At 42.6% G+C, this 23,568-nt stretch overlaps 1 protein-coding gene across 1 annotated transcript; it reads left to right on the top strand.

Moving 5' to 3' along the window:
- Nucleotides 1-11,225: 11,225 nt before the first annotated feature.
- onecutl (one cut domain, family member, like) lies at nt 11,226-19,741 on the top strand (the record flags this gene model as incomplete). The annotated part of the gene is made up of 2 exons (XM_084051773.1): nt 11,226-12,288; nt 19,431-19,741. The coding sequence occupies 2 exons, from the start codon at nt 11,226-11,228 to the stop codon at nt 19,739-19,741; spliced, it is 1,374 nt and encodes a 457-aa protein (XP_083907899.1).
- Nucleotides 19,742-23,568: the final 3,827 nt, after the last annotated feature.

Genomic DNA, 23,568 nt, shown 5'->3' with positions numbered 1-23,568 from the left:
GTGTGTGTGTGTGTGTGTGTGTGTGTGTGTGTGTGTGTGTGTGTGTGTGTGTGTGCGCGCGCGTGCGCTCGCTCGCTCGTGCCTTTTTATCCCTCCTATCTATTAATAATATTGGAAAGAGAGAATGGGGATATGTGTATTTGCTTTGGTAGAATGTTCTCTCTTTGCTCTGCACTCAGAGCCCTAAGCTGTAGGAGTATACAGCTGTTAAATATTCCTATCCCTTCTGAGACTGAAACAATCTCTTGCCCTAAAGCGTTGTGAGGACCTCCCTGGCCAAATATCCAACTACCTTTAACAGCCACCAGCAGCCAAACATTTAAAATAGTTGGGTTTTGAGGGCTATGGCTAAGGAGGCAGTGAAACCGTCTTAGGCAAAAACATGGAGGAAGAGAATGAAAAAGACAGAGAGAGCAAATTGAGTCTAGCCTTTTTTCACCGGGGATAATTAGATTGATGTTACAAATTTGCCCCAAACATTTGGAAAATAATCATCTATTACAATTACCACGGAGGGCCCCTGTAGCTAAAGGTACTTGAACTGTGTATGTGTATGTGCATGTCATTCTGTGTTTGTGTGTGTTTGTGTGTGCGTGTGTGCGTGTGCGTGTGCGTGTGTGTGTGTGTGTGTGTGTGTGTGTGTGCGTGTGCGTGTGCGTGTGCGTGTGCGTGTGCGTGTGTGTGTGTGTGTGTGTGTGTGTGTGTGTGACTGTGACTGTGTGTTTAAAAGGGGAGAGTGAGGGGGGTGGATGAGATGGTATCAATCGCCAGGCCAGGCCATTGAATGTATTGATTAGTTACCTTTCTTATTAACATGCTGATTAAAGAGAGAAGCGAGAGAGAGAGAGAGAGAGAGAGGAGAGGGAGAGAGAAGGCGAGGCGGACGGCAGGAGCCAGAGACAGACACACACAAACCAAGCCTCGGATGGAGAGAAGGAAGAAGGCTCGGTGGCTGGGGAAGGATGCAGAGTGGATTTAACAGCAGAGTGAGGAAGGAAAATCAGGGAATAATTGGGAAGAAAAGCCGAGTGAAGCAAGGAGCGGATGACAAATGGAGGAGGGGAGCAGCGGCAACGAGAGGAGGGGGCGATGGATGCAGATGCTGACCTGACAGCCAAACGAACGAAAGAGAGAAAGAAGCACAGAGTACCCTGCTGCCTTTGAACCCCCACTGAGTACACTGACTCTGACTGACTGACTAGCCTACTGACTGTGCCGGAGAGAGACTGACACACACTCAAGGCTGTGAGACACAGACACACACACACACACACACACACACACACACACACACACACACACACACACACACACACACACACACACACACACACACACACACACACACACACACACACGCTTACGCCCACATACACTCTTGCAGACACTTAACACACTCTCCGGCTGACTGGCCGAGGCTATAGTATGCATTATTGTGCCAGAAAATAGAATAGAAGTGCGTATGATGTTAATCAATATGTAGATGCTTCCTAAATGGTATTTATATCGGTGGGTGGCAAAGTGGTCATACATTGTTAAGCAGCATGCGGTAAGGGAATTCCAGAGATGCTCATAAGGCTTCTGAGAAAAGGGGTTTTATTCCAACAGGGACTGGGAGGTTTTAAGGGCAGGATGCGGTGAGGGGAGAGGTATAGGGTTAGTGAGGGATTTGTATGCATATAGGAAGCATGTATGTTTATTTACATTCATATTTGTCTCTGTGTGTGTGTGTGTGTGTGTGTGTGTGTGTGTGTGTGTGTGTGTGTGTGTGTGTGTGTGTGTGTGTGTGTGTGTGTGTGTGTGTGTGTGTGTGTGTGTGTGTGTGTGTGTGTGTGTGTGTGTGTGTGTGTGTGTGTGTGTGAAAGTGAGTGTCTGGAGTGAGTGTCTGGAGAACTTTGAACATTTGTGCAGGTGAAAGTTTTGAGGGTGTGAGGGTGTGTCTCTGTCAGAGGGAGAAAATTGTGTGTGTGTGTGTGTGTGTGCGTGTGTGTGTGTGTGTGTGTGTGTGTGTGTGTGTGTGTGTGTGTGTGTGTGTGTGTGTGTGTGTGTGTGTGTGTGTGTGTGTGTGTGTGTGTGTGTGCGCGCGTGCGTGTGCGCGTGCGCGTGTGCGTGCGCGCGCGCGTGGGTGAGGGTGTGTGTGTGTGTGTGTGTGTGTGTGTGTGTGTGTGTGTGTGTGTGTGTGTGTGTGTGTGTGTGTGTGTGTGTGTGTGTGTGTGTGTTTTCATATGAGGGAGGTAATTTGTGTTACAGTTAAAAGTATCCAGAACTATGTGTACAAGGTTGAGTGTAAAGATGTTAATGTTAAAGTTAATTTACCACTGAGGAATTTGCTGTAAGGGAATGATTGACCAGTGGGTGATCTCTGGAACTTGCATACAATTAAGTCATGCAACACTGAAAGCTACTATATTACTCAAACTGACACACTTTTAATAATTCATATATTTTTCATTAGTTTGTATACAAAATGTGGGAGCCTAATGATTTATAATGCATAATTGTTCCAAAAATGCAATTTAAGTAAACAAATTGTGTGTTGAATGTCACATTGTGTGACAAGTTCAAAATAACACACTTTAAAGGAACAACAGGGTTTATCCTATGTTATATTTTTAACAGCAAAACAAGGCATTCATATATAATATAGTAGGAATGCATTCCGAATGCAAATGATGGGCTGAGAATGTGCAACAAATAACAGGCTTGAGTTAAAGTGAGGTTATTTAATTTATAATGATTATAATGGTGTTTAGAGGGAACAAAAAAACTCCAAGGACTTTTTAGCTGTAACTACTCAATTATCACCAGAGTTAATTCGTTGATGTGAACTACATGCACATTTTCAAACTTTTAAAAACTTTTAATGATTATACCAGAAGTGTCTCAGAGCTAACAGGAGAAAAACGAACGCGACTTATCGACCTTTTCACGCCCCTGAGCTCAAGTTTGCATAAATTAACACTTTTCCTGTAATTTTGGTGGTTTGGGCATTATGTCATTACCATAGAGAATGCACCCACCAATTATTGCAGTTCATAATCCAGAGATATTTGCATTTTATATGAAAATAAGCAAGGGTGTTTTAAAATGCAAGTGCGTATTGATTGACTCTCATGCACACGCTTGTATCTACCCCCAACCCCCCCCACACACACACACACACACACACACACACACACACACACACACACACACAAAACACTTCATCCATCGGGGCCTAAAAGAAACGTATTTTAGAACATTATGCCAATAGGCTAAATAATTCCATTTTCCATTCCAGTGTGCCAATTTCAATGAAACGTTTACAACATATTTTAATGTCAACGCAATGAAAAGCTATTAGTGCATTGCATAATGTTCCATAGACAATATTTAACACTCGCGTGATGGTTTGGGTATTTCTGACGTTTCTTTTTTGGCTATAATTTTGCTACATGGTTTTTAGAGTCCTAACAGCACCCTTGAAATTGAACAGGTTACATTTCAACAGGCATAATCCAGATACAAATGACAACACTGTAAGACAATGTATTTTATGTAATTCATATAGAATGCAATAGGACAAAATCGCCTATGCTTGGCTATTTTGATTTGAACATTAAGATTATTTGATTACGGTTAGATTTAACTTTAATTTCAGTGACACAATGACAGGTAGCCTATTATAAAAAAAAAAGAAAACTGTTAGCACGAAATAAGGTTAGGTTACTATTAAAATAATAGATTATGCGGACAAGGCTAAATAGGCTAGGCTACAGTAGGCCTATGACTGCATGGTGCAATGTAGGTATTAAAATCAAAACGAGGATTGCGCACATATAGGCCTATAACAACAATAAAACAAATGACAAGTCAGAAACTTTCAGCCTATTTATCATTACCTAAAATACAAGCATTTAACTGCTATAGGTATTCCAGCCACATCAGTCTCACCCCAACTAAATAGCCTGCACATTATTTGGCCTTGATTCATCATTTCCTATTAAAGAGCTTATTGGCTATAATCATCTTGCATATAAATGGCTACCCCCATAACATATATATATATATATATATATATATATATATATATATATATATATATATATATATATATATATATATATATATATATATATATATATATATATATATATATATATATATATATATATATATGTATTTTTTACATTTTGTATATATATACTGTATATACTTCCACATGACTATTTGCAGTCCTGTACACACGGGACATGTTCTCTAGTTTAGGTTCAATCCACACAACTCTTTTTATAAGTTTGTCTCACATTATATACCTGCCATATTGAGTGAGTCCATATGGCAATAGCCTATATGAATAGATCAATGCTCATTTATACATATAATTTTTTCCAACCCAATCCAGTAAAATTAATTCATTTATTGATTATTCACAGTGATCCCTGTAATGCCACGTCTCGTGGTAACAATTGATTTCATCGATTGGTTAGGGATGGGTGCTGCTGCGCCTGAAAATAATTTAGGCCTACGAATAAAAAATAAGATAAAATAAAACATAGACTATAGCCTATATGCTGCATATTCCGAAAGGTATAAAGTCATTTTGGGTTTTAATGCTATAAGAAATCTGAAATAGGCTAATAATTTGAAGCTTTTATTTTTGTGTTTGAAAACAGCAGGACTGCACATGATATGTTAACCTTTTTAGTGATGATGTTTAAAACAAAACTTAAGACGGAAATTATACATCCACGAAAGCTATTTAAGAAAGGGTATGTTGACATAAGCTTTACAAACGTTATTGGTAATTATGCTAAAACTACTACTACTACTACTACTACTACTGCTAATAATAATAAATGATAATAATAGTAGGCTAGTAGCGTAATCATTCTAATAATAATGATGATGATGATAATAACAATAATGATAATAATGATGATGATAATAATAATAATAATAATAATAATAATAATAATAATAATAATAATAATAATAATATAATAATGATGATGATGATGATGATGATGATTATAATTCGTATATGAACAACCTCTAAAATATAAAAGTGAACATATAATATGTAATATAATATAATATAAATTGGCATCAGGTCTGAATAAGACTCTGTATTAGCATCACACATCAACCTAAAGCTTAGGCTATACATTTAACAGCATGTCTGCAATAAAATATATAGCTAAAGCCTGTTTTGCACTATATCTATACATTCATATGCCTTGTTTGTGTCAATGTAGAGCAAAAATTATGAAACAAATATCTCCTTTAGCCTATATGTATTTTTTGTGCCATTAGCCTACAGGTGTAACGTAACCACCGTAATTATTTGATAGCTAATCAGGCCTATTTACACATCAAGCAGAGCGCTGACAACTTGCCAAACTTGAAGACCAGTGGTTCTCAGACTTTTTAATGTGAAGGACCCCCAAAACTATACATATTTGGCTCCAGACCCCATCTCTAGTGACAGTGACCCCCAAGAAGCAGAAGGAAAGATTTGAGTTAAACATGTTCGCTTTAAAAATATATATATATTCAAAGATTTGCACAAATGTTCAAGATTTTTCAAAAAAATAGCAGATCTATAAGCTCATAGCGCAGCACTCGGTGCCACGCTATGAGACCCCGGGCCCCACCCCTGGGGGTCCCCGGACCTCACTTTGAGTACCAGTGACAGATTGCCAGCAACAGGATTTCTTGTCTTTTTTTAAAATGTTATTTGTGAAATAAACGAGAATTGAAATAAGGTGTGTTTGTCTGTGTGTATATTTACTACAAAAAAAACTCGTATTTCATAAAATTGTATACCCATTTGCTCATCATATGTTAAAGCAATGACACACAACCCAAGTAGAAACATCCTCAGTGTTCATTCTGGACCCATTTTGTAGAGTTAAATTGCATGAGGACTTTAATGTGTATTTTAAACCATGGGGTTTGACTTTCTGAACTGCAGGCCTACTGTACAAGGCCCCATAGAGTGGACCATTTATTTACAGTAGAAAAATAAGATATATTTTCAACACATGTATGGACCGTTTGGACCTCCCTCCCATGTGTTATAAACTAGTTCCTCAAAACACACGTGAATTACACACTAGCCTGTGATTAGCATGTTTTCCAATTAACACGTGTTGAGTTAAAAGTTACAGTTGTCCCAGCTAGCTTTGAAAATGAACGTCATATCCTCTTTGACCACTTAAACGGAACTGAGTTACAACAACTGTACTTGGATCTCTTTTTTCCAAATGTCCAAATGTCTTTGCCAAAAATAGGCAATCTACATGCTGGCCTGGGATTCAAGTGGTTAAGGAGAGTGTCGTATAGCCCATGTAAAATCTTTCTGATGGTTAAATATCAGGGAGAACCGACATACTTACATGTGTGACGATTCAAGGAATAAATAATACCACACACACACACACGCACGCACGCACGCAGGCAGGCAGGCACACGCACGCGCGCGCGCGCGCGCACACACACACACACACACACACACACACACACACACACACACACACACACACACACACACACACACACACACACACACACACACACACACACACAGAGAGAGAGAGAGAGAGAGAGAGAGAAAGAGAGAGAGAGAGAGAGAGAGAGAGAAAGAGAGTGTTATTGTTCGTCAATGCGCTGCAGCACTTATTATACATACTTATTATATATAGATATATAAATATTAAAAAACAAACAAACATGACTATATATACATATATATATATATAGACACACACACACACACACACACACACACACACACACACACACACACACACACACACACACACACACACACACACACACACACACACACACACACACACACACACACACACACCACACAGTTTAGGCTACAGGAATTCCTCGAGATACATTGCTCCGTGGAGGAACTGTTCTTGGTCCTGAAATGTTCCAAATGAAATGCCTTTCTTCAGTGATGGATTCAAGTGGAGATAGTGATGTCGCCAGTCGATATTTCATTCAGGAACGCCACTATGTATCCAATACACCAGCCATTATCATTTCCAATAAAATATTACATTTTAGCTTTTGATTAAACCAGAGATTTGGGGAGCAGTAGCACTGTCGATGTTATGCGAGTAAGTATAGGCTAGAGACATTAATAATGTATTGACAGTTTGTTTTATGCCCCACTTGTAATTTGTGGTTCTGCAACACAGAACAGCGGGTTCTATAGCTCTGTGTAGGTCTGTTTATTTGTTGCACCATGTAGCCTACATTAGACCAATATTCACAGCACGTCCACTGTCCTGGAGAGAGAAAACACAAGGCTTGTTATTATAGATTCGTCTCGACAAAAACTGGAATGCCTGCATAATGTGTCAATGGAGCGAGATTATGACCACACGGTAACATGTGTTCATTTGTCAATCTGTAACTCTGAGATGGTAAAAAACGTACAGTTAATTTAATTCAGACTTAAATTAACATTTAGGATTACTGTGTGCCTATATAGCCTACAGTTGTGCACAAACCTATATGTCTGGGCCTGGGGGATATATATATTATATCTCGGATGTCAGTCTGCTGCCTTCTCGAATTCTCAAGCCACAGAAGGTGAACTTTCACCCCGACCTCTAAAAAGGACCTTTTTTTCCGCTCATGTGGCCGCTGACCATTTTACCTCCAGCTACTTGCTATCCATACGTGTATCTCTCCATCTTGGCTTTTCGCGGCGCGGATCGATAGGGCAGCATCTGCTCCGGGAAGGCAGCGGTCCCACCACACCGCACACACACACACACACACACACACACACACACACACACACACACACACACACACACACACACACACACACACACACACACACACACACACACACACACACACACACACACACACACACACACACACACACACACACACACACACACACACACACACACACACACACACACAAACTGCATCAGGCTTTTTTTCCTCCTTTTTTTTCTTCCAAAATCCAGAATTGCTCATCTCTGAAAAATAAACTGACAGTTAGATATTATTAGTATGCGTACCAACCACCAACCCTCTCTCTTAACTCCCAAATCTCTGTCTCTGACATAGAGGCCAAAACACACGCGCGCGCATATGGACGTACACACGCGCGCGCGCGAGCGAGCACACACACACACACACACACACACACACACACACACACACACACACACACACACACACACAAATATACAGGACTCCGTCCGATAAGCACCGTGTTAAAATGAAAAGCTGGTGCCAAATAGCTGCAATAGGTCGAGTATCTTATGTAAAAAGGTCGCATTTAAACGAATGGCCTCATTGATCTTGTTTAGGGACTACAGATTGGAGTGTGTGCTGCAATCTGTTGTCAATGGGCCTGCTCAACCGTGGCCTGAGTGCTGATTAAGAGGTTAGCTAAATGAATCAGTTGCAAAGCGTGTCACTTGACAGCAATGTCTAAAAGGTTGGATTAACAATATTGTTCTAAATCACCAAAATACAATGGGTGTGAAAAACAACAACAACATGGAAATAAATCAATCAATCAAAATGATACAGAATAAAAATTGCTCTGTTTACGGGACTGTTTAATCTACAGAGGACACGTATAGGCCTACCAATATGTAAATGCATAGATTTATTTTTCTTATACCGTAGTAGTCAATAAGCCAGTGAAGCGATTCTCATAATTACATATTCACCATTAATACAGTTTTTATTATCTCACCATGACCAATTTAAATTCATGTCCCCACTTAGCTATATAGGCCTACAGTAAGGTGGACACCAACTGCAATAATAAAGAAAATAGCCTAATAATTTAAACTAATGTTAAGATGAGAATGGTTACATCTACCTCCTAGCCCTACAGTAGAATGCATGGAATACAGTTTCAAAGTAGGCCTACACGAGTAATCACAATATTTATAACACCACATAGGCCTATACTAAATGTGTAATTGTGTATAGCTCCAGTGTGTGTGTGCGTATAATGACCAGGATATAGGCTACATCACAGAATTCATAAACACTGCATGCTACAGCCCATTGGTTCTCAACGTGGGGTCCGGGGACCCCCAGGGGTCCTTGGAGGGGTTCCAGGGGGTCCCCAGAAAAATATGTTACCATAGCTATTCAAAAATAGCAGATATACAAGCTCACAGCGCGTCACTTCGTGAGCAGTAGGGCTACATCTGCTATTTTTTTGAAAAATCCTGAAAGTATTTGGGAAAACGTTGAATCGTTTTGTATTTTTTAACATGAATCTTCTCTTCTGGGGGTCCCTGGCACAAAACGTTTTCAGATGGGGGTCCCGGCCAAATATATATCAATTTGGGGGTCCTTAATTGGCATGAAAAGGTTTGAGAACCACGATTATCAGCTATATACTATACAGAATACAGTCAGATGAGCTAAAAGACAACAAGCCTAAGTTTTGGGGGCTGTGAGAAAGAAGGGTGCATCTTCGCCTCTCTGTGGTCAAACCCCTGCCCCCTCCCAGGAGACGCTGGCCGAAGCGAAAGGGTTAATTGGGAGTTGGAATTTCATTGCACATCTGTCAGATTTTTAAGCCCGTGACGTGAGAGGAGAGGAGGGGGGAGGAGGAGAGGAGGAGAGGAGGGGAGGGGAGGAGGAGAGGGGGGCGGGGGGGAGGAGAGGAGAGAAGAGTTGCTGCTGAAATCGATGAAGTGGCAGCAGAGAGAGAAGAGGAGGAGGAGGAAAATCTCACGAGATAATGAAAGAAAAAGAGCAGAGCTACTAGGTGAAGAAAGCCGAGTCTGAGAGCCGGACATTTTAACAGTATTATCACAAAATAAGAGAGCAAAAGGGACGCGGAGAGGACGTTGTGTGGAAGGAAGGGTGATCGTGTGCTTTTGTTGAATGTAGCATCCCTCAGTGGTCAGTGCACCGGACACATTGTGTGATTCTGCGCGGACGGACGGACGGACGGACGGACGGACGGACGGACACACACACGCACACACACACACACACACACACACACACACACACACACACACACACACACACACACACACACACACACACACACACACACACACACACACACACACACACACACAGACACAGACAGACAGAAAGGCTGCTGGCCGGAGACAAGCGATGCTCAGGACGGACAACAACCGCGGATGCGCTCAAATAAGTGGATTATAAAGGTAGGCTTCTGGATATAAAAACATCAATGTACGTTCGTGTTTTCTGTATTATGTCCCTAATTCCTTGCATGCTTTATTGCTCTGTTTTTTTCGCTAAAAGCGCCGTCAACGCTCGTTGCATGATCTAATATGTGTTGATCCTTCGTTAACGTGCAGCAGAGCTTGGGCTAATTCAGTATTCACAACTTTGAGACGAATGTGCTTTTATTTGCGTGTTTGAAAACACCCGATGTTGGCTTTTTTTTTCCTTTCTCGTGCGTTCAGCGGAATCCGTCTGTCTGTAAGAGACCCCCCCCTTCTGAAAATATTTTGTGCCAGAGACAAGATTTGTGTGGATTTTAAAATATTCCACAATTTTCACTTTTTTTCCTCCAAGATTTTTCTTTGAAAATAGCAGATCTACAAGGTCACAACGCTTTGCATCATGATGCATTGTGAGCTTGTAGATCGGCTATTTTCAAATAAGCCAATGTATATGTTTAAAGTGCTCATGTGGCCTACATATTGCAATTCCTATTGTTTGAAATTGTGAGTTATATGCCTGCAATTAATGGTTTAGCCCACAGACAAGGTTATATTTAACTGCTTTCTTTGTCTATATAACGGTACAACTTTAGAGGCACCAGAGTAATTCCGCGTATCTTCATCTCATGCAGGCACAAAAGCAAGGCATCTGCCGAAGAACACCGTTCAGCACCAGAGAGAGAGAGAGAGAGAGGCCAGGAGTGTTGTTGCACAAATGACAATAATATGATAGTTGAGGTTCCCACTCGTTTCTACCGTTGCACACTCATTTTACTGGACTTCCAGGGAGTTTGAAGACACTACTTAACTTTATCAGATAATTAATTAGACACCCCATAAGCCAGGAAATCAATTAATTCACCGATCAATAAATCCATACTCCCGTGTAACAAGAGACCTTCCAGACGGTTAGCCTGGCTGTTGAGCAACAATAACAAGACAGATTCGAATAACAACAATAATAATAAAACGACATTTTCAGCCAAGAAACAAAATATTTTTGGGGGAATTTAAAAAAAAATGGATGGGGGTCTAGGGGAGATGTCCCTCCACAGCCACCCGGAGCTGGCGCATGGCCAGGATGGCAGGCCCATGCTACACGCTCGGGATATTTCAGCTGCTTTCCCCAGGCCCTCCCTAGGGGGGCCCACCATGTCCCTAGAGCCAGAACATCGTCCACCAGGCTTTGACCACTCCATGTCAGCACTGGGCTATGGCGGGGATGCTCCATCCAGTTGTGGTAGCACCTACACCACCCTCACCCCTCTTCAGCCCTTTGATGACAAATTCCACCACCATCACCACCATCCCTGCCTGCCGGTCAGCAATGTCATTGGGAGCTTCACCCTGATGCGCGAGGACCGAGGCCTCAGTGGCAACTTCTATAACCCGTATGGCAAGGATCTGGCTATGTCCCAGAGTCTATCCCCACCCTCCACCGGCTCAGGCCTGGGCTCATCCATGCATGGTTATGGGAGCCTGGGAAACAGCCCCAATGGCAGCGGGGGCCAGATGCTTCCTGGTGGGTACGAAGTGCACGGAGGGAACATCTTCTGTCGGACATCAGATTTTGCCCGGGAGATGTCCCCGCCTGGTCTTGGAGGAGGCGATGCTTCGGTGGGCCATCAGCTGAACAAAATGGACGCCCACCAACACATACCGGGCCACCATCCTCACCTCTACAGTCAGCACTACCAGCCTCACCACCACCCCGGCCAGCAGGCCTCCAAGATGGGGGAGCATCTACACTCATCCTCTTCAGCCTCGTCCTCGCCCAGCGAGGGCATGTTGCCCGGTGTGCAACCTGGCAGTGCCAGTGGCATTGGGGGAGGAGGGCAGGCAGGAGAGGAGATCAACACCAGAGACGTGGCCCAGAGGATCATCACTGAGCTGAAGAGGTACAGCATCCCTCAGGCCATCTTTGCCGAGAGGGTCCTGTGTAGGTCACAGGGCACACTGTCTGACCTCCTGAGGAACCCCAAGCCCTGGGGCAAGCTCAAGTCCGGCCGTGAGACCTTCAAGAGGATGTCCCGCTGGCTCCAGGAGCCTGAGTTTCAAAGGATGGCCTCACTCCGGCTGGAGGGTAAGATATGCCTTTGCTCTCTCCCCATGCACAACTACACAGTACACAGCTACACAGCTACACACACACACACACACACACACACACACACACACACACACACACACACACACACACACACACACACACACACACACACACACACACACACACACACACACACACACACACACACACACACACACACACACACGACCAAAATATGATATGAAAACAAACACATACACACAAACTCACTCACTCGCCTTGTTTTCCCCAAGCACCTTCCCTCTCTATGTCTTCCACAAAATTCTCTTCTCTGAGTTCAGTATGCTGCTCAGGTCAGGATTTGAAGAAAAGCAAGACAATCCTACTGATATTAGCCCAGTTCATACCACTATTTGGCTTGATCTTAAACACAGTCCAGACAGAAACAGGCCATATGTCCAGTCCCTTTGTTTACTTTGCTCACACACTGCCCCTATTGATCTGTACAGTAGCTCTAATCAAAAGAGCCACAGACATTTGCCCTCTTCTTAAATGAACCATGAAGATCAGCATGGGCAGCAGTTGGAAATTTAATCGCTTTCCAGTCCACAAAATAATTTGTGCAGATGTGCCATTCTAGAGCCACTGATTGATTCTAACAGTGATTTATATCTGCTCTGTGCTTGGCTGAAGTTGACTTGGCACGGTGGTTGATGTAAATTGAGATTGAGCTTTCGCCAGACATTTCTTATCAACATCGTCACAGAAGCAATTAATGCTAGGCTAAAAAGAAATGCATTTGTTTCTGTTGTTTTACACAGAGGCACCACCCTTTGCTTTTTATTCATTCTCTACAATATTCTATTATCTTGGAAAACAGAATAAATGATTGGTTAAGTGGGAAGAGCATGCAATATTCATACTGACTTCTAGGAAGAAAGATTTCTTTTTTTTAAAAGGCAGAATGTAATCTGCTGCTTGACATTTGATATTCTTGGGGGATATGGATTGAAGACAAGACAGCACGGTGTACAGTGCAATGTTACAGTGTTGTGCCTCCATAGGGACCAAGAACCCATCTGATACACGAGGCACAGAAAGAGATCCAAGTGAACACAGTAATATGAGATGAGCAGAGGGGAGTGTGTCTGTGTGTTTCTGCAAGTGGGCTGCTCACTGTGGGGGTCTGTGAGCAGTACGTGTGTGTAAGCCAGCCCAGTTGATCACTGCTTTTCGCTCTCTGTCAGCAGCTCAACTGATTAAGCCCAACAGCACAATAGGGTTCATAGGTAATGATTGTGCACTCTTGCAATCCCCTCACAATTATTGATCTTTGATTGTTCGGCTCTCAGAGCACATGTGTACAACCTCCGTTCAACAAAGTGTTACACCAATCACACCCAAACCGGTTACGAAGTGATGAATTAGGCTTGGAGATACTGTAATTGTGCAGAAATGTTGCTCTAATGACAGCTGGTTTATGGGCAGCTGCAGTCTTTTTGCAGTGTATTCGAGATGCATACCCATTTCTATTTAGCAGGATAAAATACCTTTTTTGTCTTTATTTTGGCTGGAATTATGCATTACATATAATTTTAGCTTATTTGTCTTTACAAACAGAGACATTTTTTAACAACCCACCGCTCAAAATCTAAGCAGCGGATCAATCATGCTCATAAAAAATGAAGGGCCCTACGCAGAGAATGTATTACCAGCATGCTAACATTTGACAATGCTTTTCTCTCACTCCCACATGGCCTAAACTTGCATATTTTAGTTCTTGGCAAAGCTACAATTTGGACAGCTCGGCACTTTTCTACATAACCTACTTTCCAAGGGGGTTGTTTTTTTTCTTCCCTGGCCAACCCCCTTTTGTTTAATTACAAGCCTCTATTGATTTCCATGGGAAAGAGCAGCACGCCTTGCCCACACACACCTCGGCCGCATCGGCAAATCGAGACTGGAATTAGAATGCAGAGTGCCCTGTGCTCCCTAGTCTGAAGATAACTCAAGCACTCTCTGCTTTACGCCTCAAGTTTTAAGATGATCCTCCTTAATGCAGCACTTGCTTAAATACATACCATACCATACCCTTCAACATGACAGTGTCAGCCAGCAATAATCTGTTGTTCTGATAATTCCCTGCTATCTGTCCAGTATTGGGGGCTGCTGTACAGAGAATCTGAGGCAAATGCAGTCAACATAATTATAGACTTTTAGTTGTCATTTTCCTTTCATACATGTCTCTATGCGAAGACACTGTGCAGTACTTACACAGAGCGGGAGGTGATCCCTTGGATTTATCTGCAGTATGTGTTTTTTTCCCTGTGGTTTGTGGTGGTTATGCTCTATTGGATTACTGCACTGTATATGAGATGCATCTTCAGCCCGACCTTAGGCTGTGTGGAGTAGGCAATCAGGATTTAGCCCAAGAAGGAGGCAGGCGAAGCAGGATAAAGACCACACAGCCGTGCTCCAACACTTTAAGTCGAGAGGAGGGGGATCAGAGACTATAACTTTAAAGATGATGGCTGAAGCCCTTGACTAAAGGTCTAAATGAATAAGAAAGGTCAATGTGGTTTATGTGTCGGCTGCACTGCCTGCACCCCCCATCCCCCCTTAGTAATGAAAGCCACAAAGACCCATCCATTGCTGCATACAGTTCACATTCGGTTAACAAAGCTCAAAGGTCACAGAGGACGGCATATGCATATCAGGAATCGTAAACAAGCTAATATGGCCTTAACAGCATGGTCCTCCCCAAACAAACAGAGTTGATTTATTTATTTATTTATTCTTTATCTGGTTTTAGCAGCTCCCCCACTCTGGTGCTGAAAGGGTTAACCAGCCTCTGTGGGTCGAGGAGTCTGAGCTGCACAGATTTAATCAATAATTTCTATCAGCCCCTGGCCCAAGAAATCAGCAGGGGGTGGGCTGGGGCTGGGGCTGGAGGGGTGGTGGGGATGTTTGGGGGGGGGGCAGGGAGGGGGGCAGGCTGTGAGGGGGGGTGAGGGGGATGTAGGTTCAGACGCCGGGGGGTAGGGAAAGGGCTTTCGATCACGTTTCAGCAACACGAGACAGGGGCATACATCATGATTAGGGGCTGTTCCCACGATCATAAGAACCCTATAGGGGAATATTTATGTCTCCAGGAGTAGCCCGAGTGCCAGGGATTTATAGCATGGTAATTGTGAGCCTTTTACACATGATTACAGCATAAGGAAGCATTTACTTAATGGTCGGCGTTATGATCGTCGGTAAGGATTGGGAGGCACAGGAGGGACGGAGGGGCGGAGGAAAAAGAGTGGTCGGGCATCCTGACTCCTCCATCAGCCCATAAATCCATGGTACAAGCCAGCTAACCACCGCTATCATGTCACTCCTTTCATTACTACATGTACTGTAGCTGTGAGTGCACCATAGAATGCCTTCTGCACACTTCTCCAATCCAGGTGCAGCCGGTGAGGTGTATTCACAGTGAAAAATTTAACATTTGGAATATAAGAAATTATATTATTATAATCTATATAATATAAAAATATTGACATCATTTCTGACATCTTGGACTGTTTGGATTTTAATGAGACATGGTTCGATACCTCTCAGAAATGCAAACGAGCTGTAGATGTCTAAAAGCTAACGGCCCCTCTGCACTCTCAAGTTGACAAGAGTGCATCCTCTAGTCAAATGCTTCCTTCAGATGGTGATTGGAAGCGAATATACACCGGGAATTAACATGAGATTTATTCATGTGTAATTCAATGTATGAGGTTCAGAAATGCAGGTGGTTGTCAAAGCAATCAATGCTATATGGTGCTGTATAGCAGTCTCATATGTGACGCTCTTTGTGATAATAATGATGGCACTGGTGTGGAAAGGACGGCATTAAGGTCACACTTATTTTTCAAGTGCTCTACTGATGAGAGATATTTGCCACTATGTGGTTGCTACTGAGGCGCCGGCCATACAGTAAACATCAGTATCAGTGCACAGCAGTGTGTGAGATGTTTCTCAATGGGGAGATATAAGCCAATCAATTGAACGTCTCAGTGCTGCTTTGGGACCAAAGGTATAGCCTCGTTGTGTGTGTGTGTGTGTGTGTGTGTGTGTGTGTGTGTGTGTGTGTGTGTGTGTGTGTGTGTGTGTGTGTGCGCGTGTGTGTGTGTGCGTGTGTGCGTGCGTGCGTGCGTGCGTGCGTGCGAGAGAGAGAGAGAGAGATAGAGAATCCATTTAAGTGTGTGTGCATGTACACCAATGCTTACACTTAAAAGCCCATTTCATACCATCAGCAAAAAAAAAGACAAAAAAAGAAAAGAAAAACTCCACCACACATTGCTGATTGAAACCTCTAAAAGTGTGCATTTAGGTAATTACACGAGTCGCCCAAATATGTTTTAGTCCACTTAGGGCTTCTAAACACTCTGCCGACTCTGCTCATTTCACTCACCTCTGACGTAACCCCCTTTAATAGAAAATAAATTAGTTCTCTCTAAAGTGATTATCACTCACTCTTGCCGCCACATGTAAATGACTTTTATGAGAAACTAATGATGTTGAAGTGTCTACTAAGGCTAGGCAGAGGGGAAGTGGAGGAGACAGACAGAGAGAGAGATAGAGATAGAGAGACAAGAGGGAGGATGTGTTGGCTCTGTACACAAAGACAGAGATTGGTGTTGTGTTTTCTGTAACTTTAGAGGTGGTGTGGTGGTCCTGGCAAAGTGGCAATTTTGGTAACCTAGGCATAGGCAGCATCATGTAATGCCTCCCTGACCCCTAAATAATAAATCATTGCTACCATCATACCAACTTACTGCTACTTCATCATGCATGTAAACAATTGCTCAAAAATACAGTTAGGCCTTAGTATCAAAATCAAAACCACTGTGAATGGCTGCCTGCTGCTAAAACCTACCAAATTAGTTTGACCAAATTAAGTTATTGTTTTTTATGAGAAAACGGGGCATGTTGAATCCATCATAATTGCTAGTCACTATTAAAAAAAAGGTAAGTGCAGCAAAGGAATTGATCATTGCAGATTGATCATTGTACTGATGCCGTAGTGGTTAAGGCGCATACGACATAGGCTCTAATGCAGCCTGACAGCAAGTCGTGGGTTTGATTCCCTGGCCCGGCGGCCTTTGCTACGTGTCCCTTCCTGTTTCCTGTCACTCTTCACTGTACTATCCAACAAAGGAAGAAAAGCCCAAAAAATATATTAGAAATCCCATATTTATAGAAATATCCAAAATATGATATATTTATTATTATATATAATATTATATATAATGTATTCATGATTCATGATGCTGAATCATATACTCTTGCGTATACGTATATATCCGAAAGAACCATAGAAGTCCAGTACATAGCATATTAGGCTGTCAGACTCAAATTAGCCATTCAATTCTGCAAGAAAGACAGAGGGAGAGGATTACTGACCAAGAGGAATATGTACACTCACGCGCGTGTGTGTGTGTGCGCGCGCGCGCATGGGCACACACACACACACACACACACACACACACACACACACACTAAATACACTAAATACAGCAGAAACAGATTGATAGCCAATGAGTCAATGACAGGCAGAAGCGTTAGCACTGGCTGTAGCCTGGCCTACACTGTATAGGACTAATAGCCATCTTATTGACTTGTTTAGTAAAATCCACTTTCCACAGTTTGTCACTCTCAATTATACATACATCAATATTATATTGATGTATCGTGTTGTTAGACAAGATAATCGTCTGTGATTTTGGATTTCTTAATATCATTATATGTGTTGTCTTTTCCTTTTTTTTTGCAAAATAGCCTATCTACAAGCTCACATCGCATCGCATTGCGACCCGTTGTGAGCTTGTAGATCAGCCATGTTTTTCTAAATATTTGCTACATTTTTCAAAAATTGGGAAAATTGTAGATCTACAAGCTCACAACGCACCGCAAATCATTATAGAGGTTGTAGCCTTTATAAAGCAATTTCTTGTTAGGGGGCCTGCAGCCAGAGGCTATGACAATTTGGGGGTTCTTGAAAAGAAAGGATTATCCTCACCATTTTAGATGCTCCTACAGTGTAATTTATTTATTATAGTCCAGCACGGAAGTGTTTGAGAACTCCTGAGCGTGTATGTGGTGAGAGGCAATGACCACCACGGGAGGGGAGGAAGGTTCAACAATGAACACACTGAATTCAACACATCTCATTCCCAAAAGAGCCCAACCCACACACAATGCTGTATCCTCAAACTCCTTTAGTGGTCTAAATTGAATGTTTTACTGAGTAATCTTGTAGATTTTCCTCAAGGAACTGATTCTTGAATTCTGAGTCTTGTTATGGCGTGAACATGATAGGTCTTGGCTACATGAATACTGTGAAAGGATTTTTTAAATGTTTCACAACTGCTGTCATTCACTGAAATTGGCTGAGTTTAAAAACTTTGGCATTGGAACAATTTATAAAAATTATAGTAGATTATAAATACATTTGTTATTCGATTTTCTAATTTGTTAGTTTGTTGCACTTTCTCATTTCTGGGAAATGCAAAAGAATAAAAGGATAAAGAGTGGATCATTTAGTAAATGCCATTTCATAGATGCAATTTATGACAAAACTGTCAATTTTCTTTTTACGTAGATGTGAATACTTATTGCATTAGTTTCATGCACTTCTTCAAAGGAGTACGGGTGCATTTATCATCTATAATTAGCTCTTCTAAGATAAATTAAGTGTGTGGGTATATGTGTGTGAGTATAAGGTTTTTATTTCCTGGGGGTTGGGCAGGGGGGCAGTATCGTGATTTGCACATTGTCAGCAGGCTTTACAGTTTACACTGTACTCAACCATTGTGTATAAAGACCATGGTGATAACATCGGAGATTTAGCTGGGCCTAGTTATCTAGTTTATTTTAAGTAGGCTACAGCAGCTCACTGGCAATAAGATGTGATCGTGTGAACATCTTAATTCCTTTACTGTGCAATGAAACAAGTCGCTGATTCATCTCTTTTAACTAATCAAAGTTGCTTAGCTAATCTGTTTTCTTTCAACAAATCCCCTTTCTCCCAGTTAATCCATTTGTCCTAGTTATGCAGCCAGTCTGTTAGCTAACCAATCCACCCCCCCTGAATTGTATTTATTTATTTGATTCCATTTTATTTCCCCATCTGCCCTCAGCCTGCAAGAGGAAGGAGCAGGAGCAGAGCAAGCTAGAGCGCAACCAGGGCCCCAAGCGCACCAGGCTGGTGTTCACTGACCTGCAGCGACGCACCCTCTTGGCCATCTTCAGGGAGAACCACCGACCAGCCAAAGACCTGCAGATCACCATCTCCCAGCAGCTGGGCTTGGAGCTCTCTACCGTTAGCAATTTCTTCATGAATGCCCGCCGCCGCAACGTCAACAAGTGGGCGGAGGAGGGCCGTCCCTCCTCCACTGGCTCCTCGGGCTCCAGCGTCTCATCCTCCGCTGTGTCCTGCAGCACGGCCTGATGGAAGAACACACTGGAGATGCAACACGGGAAGGTGCTGAGGGAGCAAGGGGGCACATAGACTGGTCTGGGCAGAGATCAGCCGAAATAATGTCCTCCTCGTTATCAGGGAGCGACCGAGGCGGCTAATATTGAAGTTTTTATGAAGTATCTTGAAGCATTTTTTCAAACCAAAGTTGATCGCCCCCTTGAAATGGAAGGGGGCGATACCAAGAATGATATGATTGTAGGATATGAGGTCCTACGTTGTATAGTCAAGGGTGCATATAAGTTGATTTGACTTGAAGAGTCACACCCTTACACAGACACCATCTCATTATTTTGATTATGTAGATTAGAGATCATGAGGGTATTGCAAATCAGGAGGAAGAATATTTTGATGTACCTTCAAATCTAAAGTCATCTCTCCGATGTGAAGAATCAAGAGGTGTTGCTCACTCACAGTTGGAGAGCTCCATTGTGTAATTTCCTAATCAAAATGTTCACCATCTGTTAGAATAATTTAATTCCCCATGTCCTTAAGCCCTATTTTTTCTCAAGAATCATGGTGAAAAGAGAGAAATAGGCATTTTTTTTAAACACCAGTCCATCACATACAAGCTTTTTTCTGAAGAACCTACTACCCCTTTTCTTAGCATATGTTGCCATGGTTATGGTTCACAGGACTTCAGAGGTGTTCCAAGTTCCGAATCCGGAATTATCAGGAGGTTTCCTCTGTGTCCATGACTCTCCCAGCTGTCAATCATTACTGTCAACCGGAAACCTTGGCTGTCCTTCCCTATTTTCTGTGAAGACGGTCCCGACTTGAATGAATCAGAGTTTTCAAGGAGGGAACTGTTCGTGTATCTCACCGTACACTGGGACAGGATCAATAAAAAGAGGCAAAGGATTCCGAGGGATGTGGGAAGCAGAGCCTCATTGGTGCAACCTTCTAGCTTTAAGACACTGACTGAGCTTCCAGTCAAAAGCTCCATAGCCATTTTTGACTGAAAAAGAAGAAACACCCTTTGAACACAAAGGCTCTGGAGGAAAGACGTACACCCGACACAATGTATAGTGATGTTGTAGTATTTCTTTTTTCCACTTGCATATTTCCAAACAACTCAGCTGAACACAACCTCTGCTCCATCGCAAAATCTTTTTTTACAGATGTCTAGAAAATGGAGGAATGTGATTCTTTCAGCCCTTTTGTACAGATATCAAGCACATCACTCTATTTATAGAAACACGTTGGAAGTGTGGGGCAGTTGTTCAGGCCCTGCTTGGCGTGCAAGGTCATTTTTGGTCCACAAAGGAATGGTTTTTAACATGCCTCCTTATAGCCAGTTGAATTGGAGCAAGAAGGTTTAAAATGCAATTTGCCGATCCGATCAACATATTTATGACTGCTTTTATGTATTTATTGTTTTTCCCTTTTTTTCTTTTTCTCTCTATTTATTTGGTTATTTATTTATGCTATCTATATACTGTAAGTATTTATTTAACGATGCTTTGTATGTCTGTGTGAAACTGAAGACTTTTTCCTGATGGGCACTTTTAGCTGTAGGATCCCATCGTAATACCAAAGATTAAGATTATCCTCCCTGAATGTACGACCTGAACCCCGTTCCTGTATTCCCCTTGTTCCTGAACCCTTACCAGTTCCTGTATCCACCCACACCCTCACCCAGTGATGTTACAGTATGTATCTCTATCTTTAAGGCCTGGCCTTTGTTTTTGTTTTGTTTTTAATGTAGAATAATGGGGATTTCTTTACTCTTGCAAATGTCTCTATGGTCAGCTGTTATGCCAAGGCCAAAGCTTGTTTGAATGTTGTGGTAATAATAATAATGATAATAACGATGATAATAATAATGATGTGACATCCCATAGGTTCACAGGTTTCTTGTAAAGTTGTGTTCAAACCAATGCCATTCAGCAGAGCGTGCACTGTGTCCAGGGGGACCCACTTAAAGCGGTGTACGGAGGCCTTTGAGTGCGAGTCCTTCAGGACCACATGCAAACGTGTATTGTGCATCTGCCTGGGGACTGCATGGCTGTGACTCCCCTCACTGATGCAGCACAGACTCTCTAGTCACTATGTCTGTGTAATATCCGTCTTCCATGCGCCAAACCCTTCTCCCAGTTCTCTCAGTTCCAATAGGTTCTTAGGGCTGTGTCCCGATCTTCTGTGGTGCTTAGTGCTGTGTGATTCCATGCACTTTGGCCCTGTTAAGTTTGGATTAACGCGGTTACCACACAGAACCTGACTCATCTGAACATTTGTAAAATGTGGCAAAAGAGTGCGTCTGAACCGAGGCTGAGTTTGACCATTCTCCGCCCTCTGTCTGTCTTTAACATTCGAAGGGGCGTGTGCTGCTGGGGCCCCTTTCACAGCGTGCACTTGAAAGACGGGCGGTCATGAAAGAGGCCATCGACTTTTTTGCTGACTTCAAAGAGAGGGCTTTTTTCATCCCTGGTCTCCTCTCTGGGTACATGGTCTGGGGTCCGCTCTCGGCCAGACCTGTGGGCTTTAGGGCGCATTCACAGGGGGCGGGAGGGAGATCAGAGAGGTGGCTGAATCATCTAGAATGGGAGGGCGGGGGTATGGGGCAGTTGAAGGGGGGTGGGGGGCATGGCAGTGAATTAAACTTTAATGAGCAACAATTGTACGCATGCTGAGAACGAAGGGGGGTGGAGGTGGCGGCACGAGGTTGGATCTGGTCCATAGAAGAAGAAAAATAAGAAACTTTCCTTTCCTGACCCTTTCCTTGTCACTCATGGTACTTAACCTGAGACAAGGTGACATATTTTAGGGTCCTCTTTTGTCATACTTGACCATGAGTCCGATCCAAAGTGGAGACCAAGCTTTGATTTGTATTTAACCAGTCACCTTCTGTTCTGCGTCAACTGAGGGGAGTCCTCCGCCTTTCCAGGTCAGAGTGAATTCTGTAGGCCAACGCAGGTCATCTATGCTGCCAATGTAGCCTGCGGCACCCCCTAGTGGATTTTGTGAAAACTTGACCCTGAACTGAGGGCTGCAGCCAGGGTGAAAGCAGTCAGCTGGGAGCATAAATAATAAAACAGCAAAACTGAGGGAAAGCAAAGCATATGGTTAAAATAGCAACATTTGTTGAGTGAGGTTTAGAGTAAAACAACCAAAGATTGTTGGGCATCTGCTGAATCATTGTGTATCATGGGTAGATTTAGCAGTTCCCTATCTGAAGTACTGATCCAAAAAGCACCCGTGTGGTTAGGTTCTGTGTGCTAAATATTTTATGTTGCATAAACAGTATTATCTTAAACTGGAACTGAGAAACTGACATGAGGCGGTGTCTGTGGATGGAAGTCTTATGACTGTAAAGCCTGATTTATACTTTGTCGTATGACGGTATCACGCGCCAAAAATGGCAGATCTACAAGCTGAGCTTGTAGATCTGCCATTTTCGGCGTGTGACAGTATAGATTAAGCATAATTGTTCCCCATTTGTCCCTGCTCCCTTCCACCTGTGTGTACATGAAGACTTTACCCATCTACCTCAACTGTGTGCGATGTTGTGTGGCAACGATGTTCCTTAACCAAAGATTCCATCCTGTCAGGGTGTCTGTCTATCTAGTTACCTATCTATCTGTCTGTCCATCTGTCTCTTCATGCCTTTTATTCAAAACCAAAATGTGCTGGAATCAATCTGTTACAGGAGCCAACCAAGCCCAGCCAAAGCTTATGTCCAGTATGTTAGAGTGTCATATTTAGTACATATTCTGTATATAAAAAAATCATTTTCAAGACCAAAAAGAAGGAGGTGACAATCCAAGCAAGGAGGATCTTGCTGTAATCAACGTTGCCTA

Source organism: Gymnoscopelus microlampas (genome assembly GCF_963454915.1).
Source record: "Gymnoscopelus microlampas genome assembly, chromosome: 3".
Classification (NCBI taxonomy): Eukaryota; Metazoa; Chordata; class Actinopteri; order Myctophiformes; family Myctophidae; genus Gymnoscopelus; species Gymnoscopelus microlampas.
The sequence above is the reverse complement of the archived record's forward strand: the minus strand, read 5'-3'. Positions and strand labels throughout refer to the sequence as shown.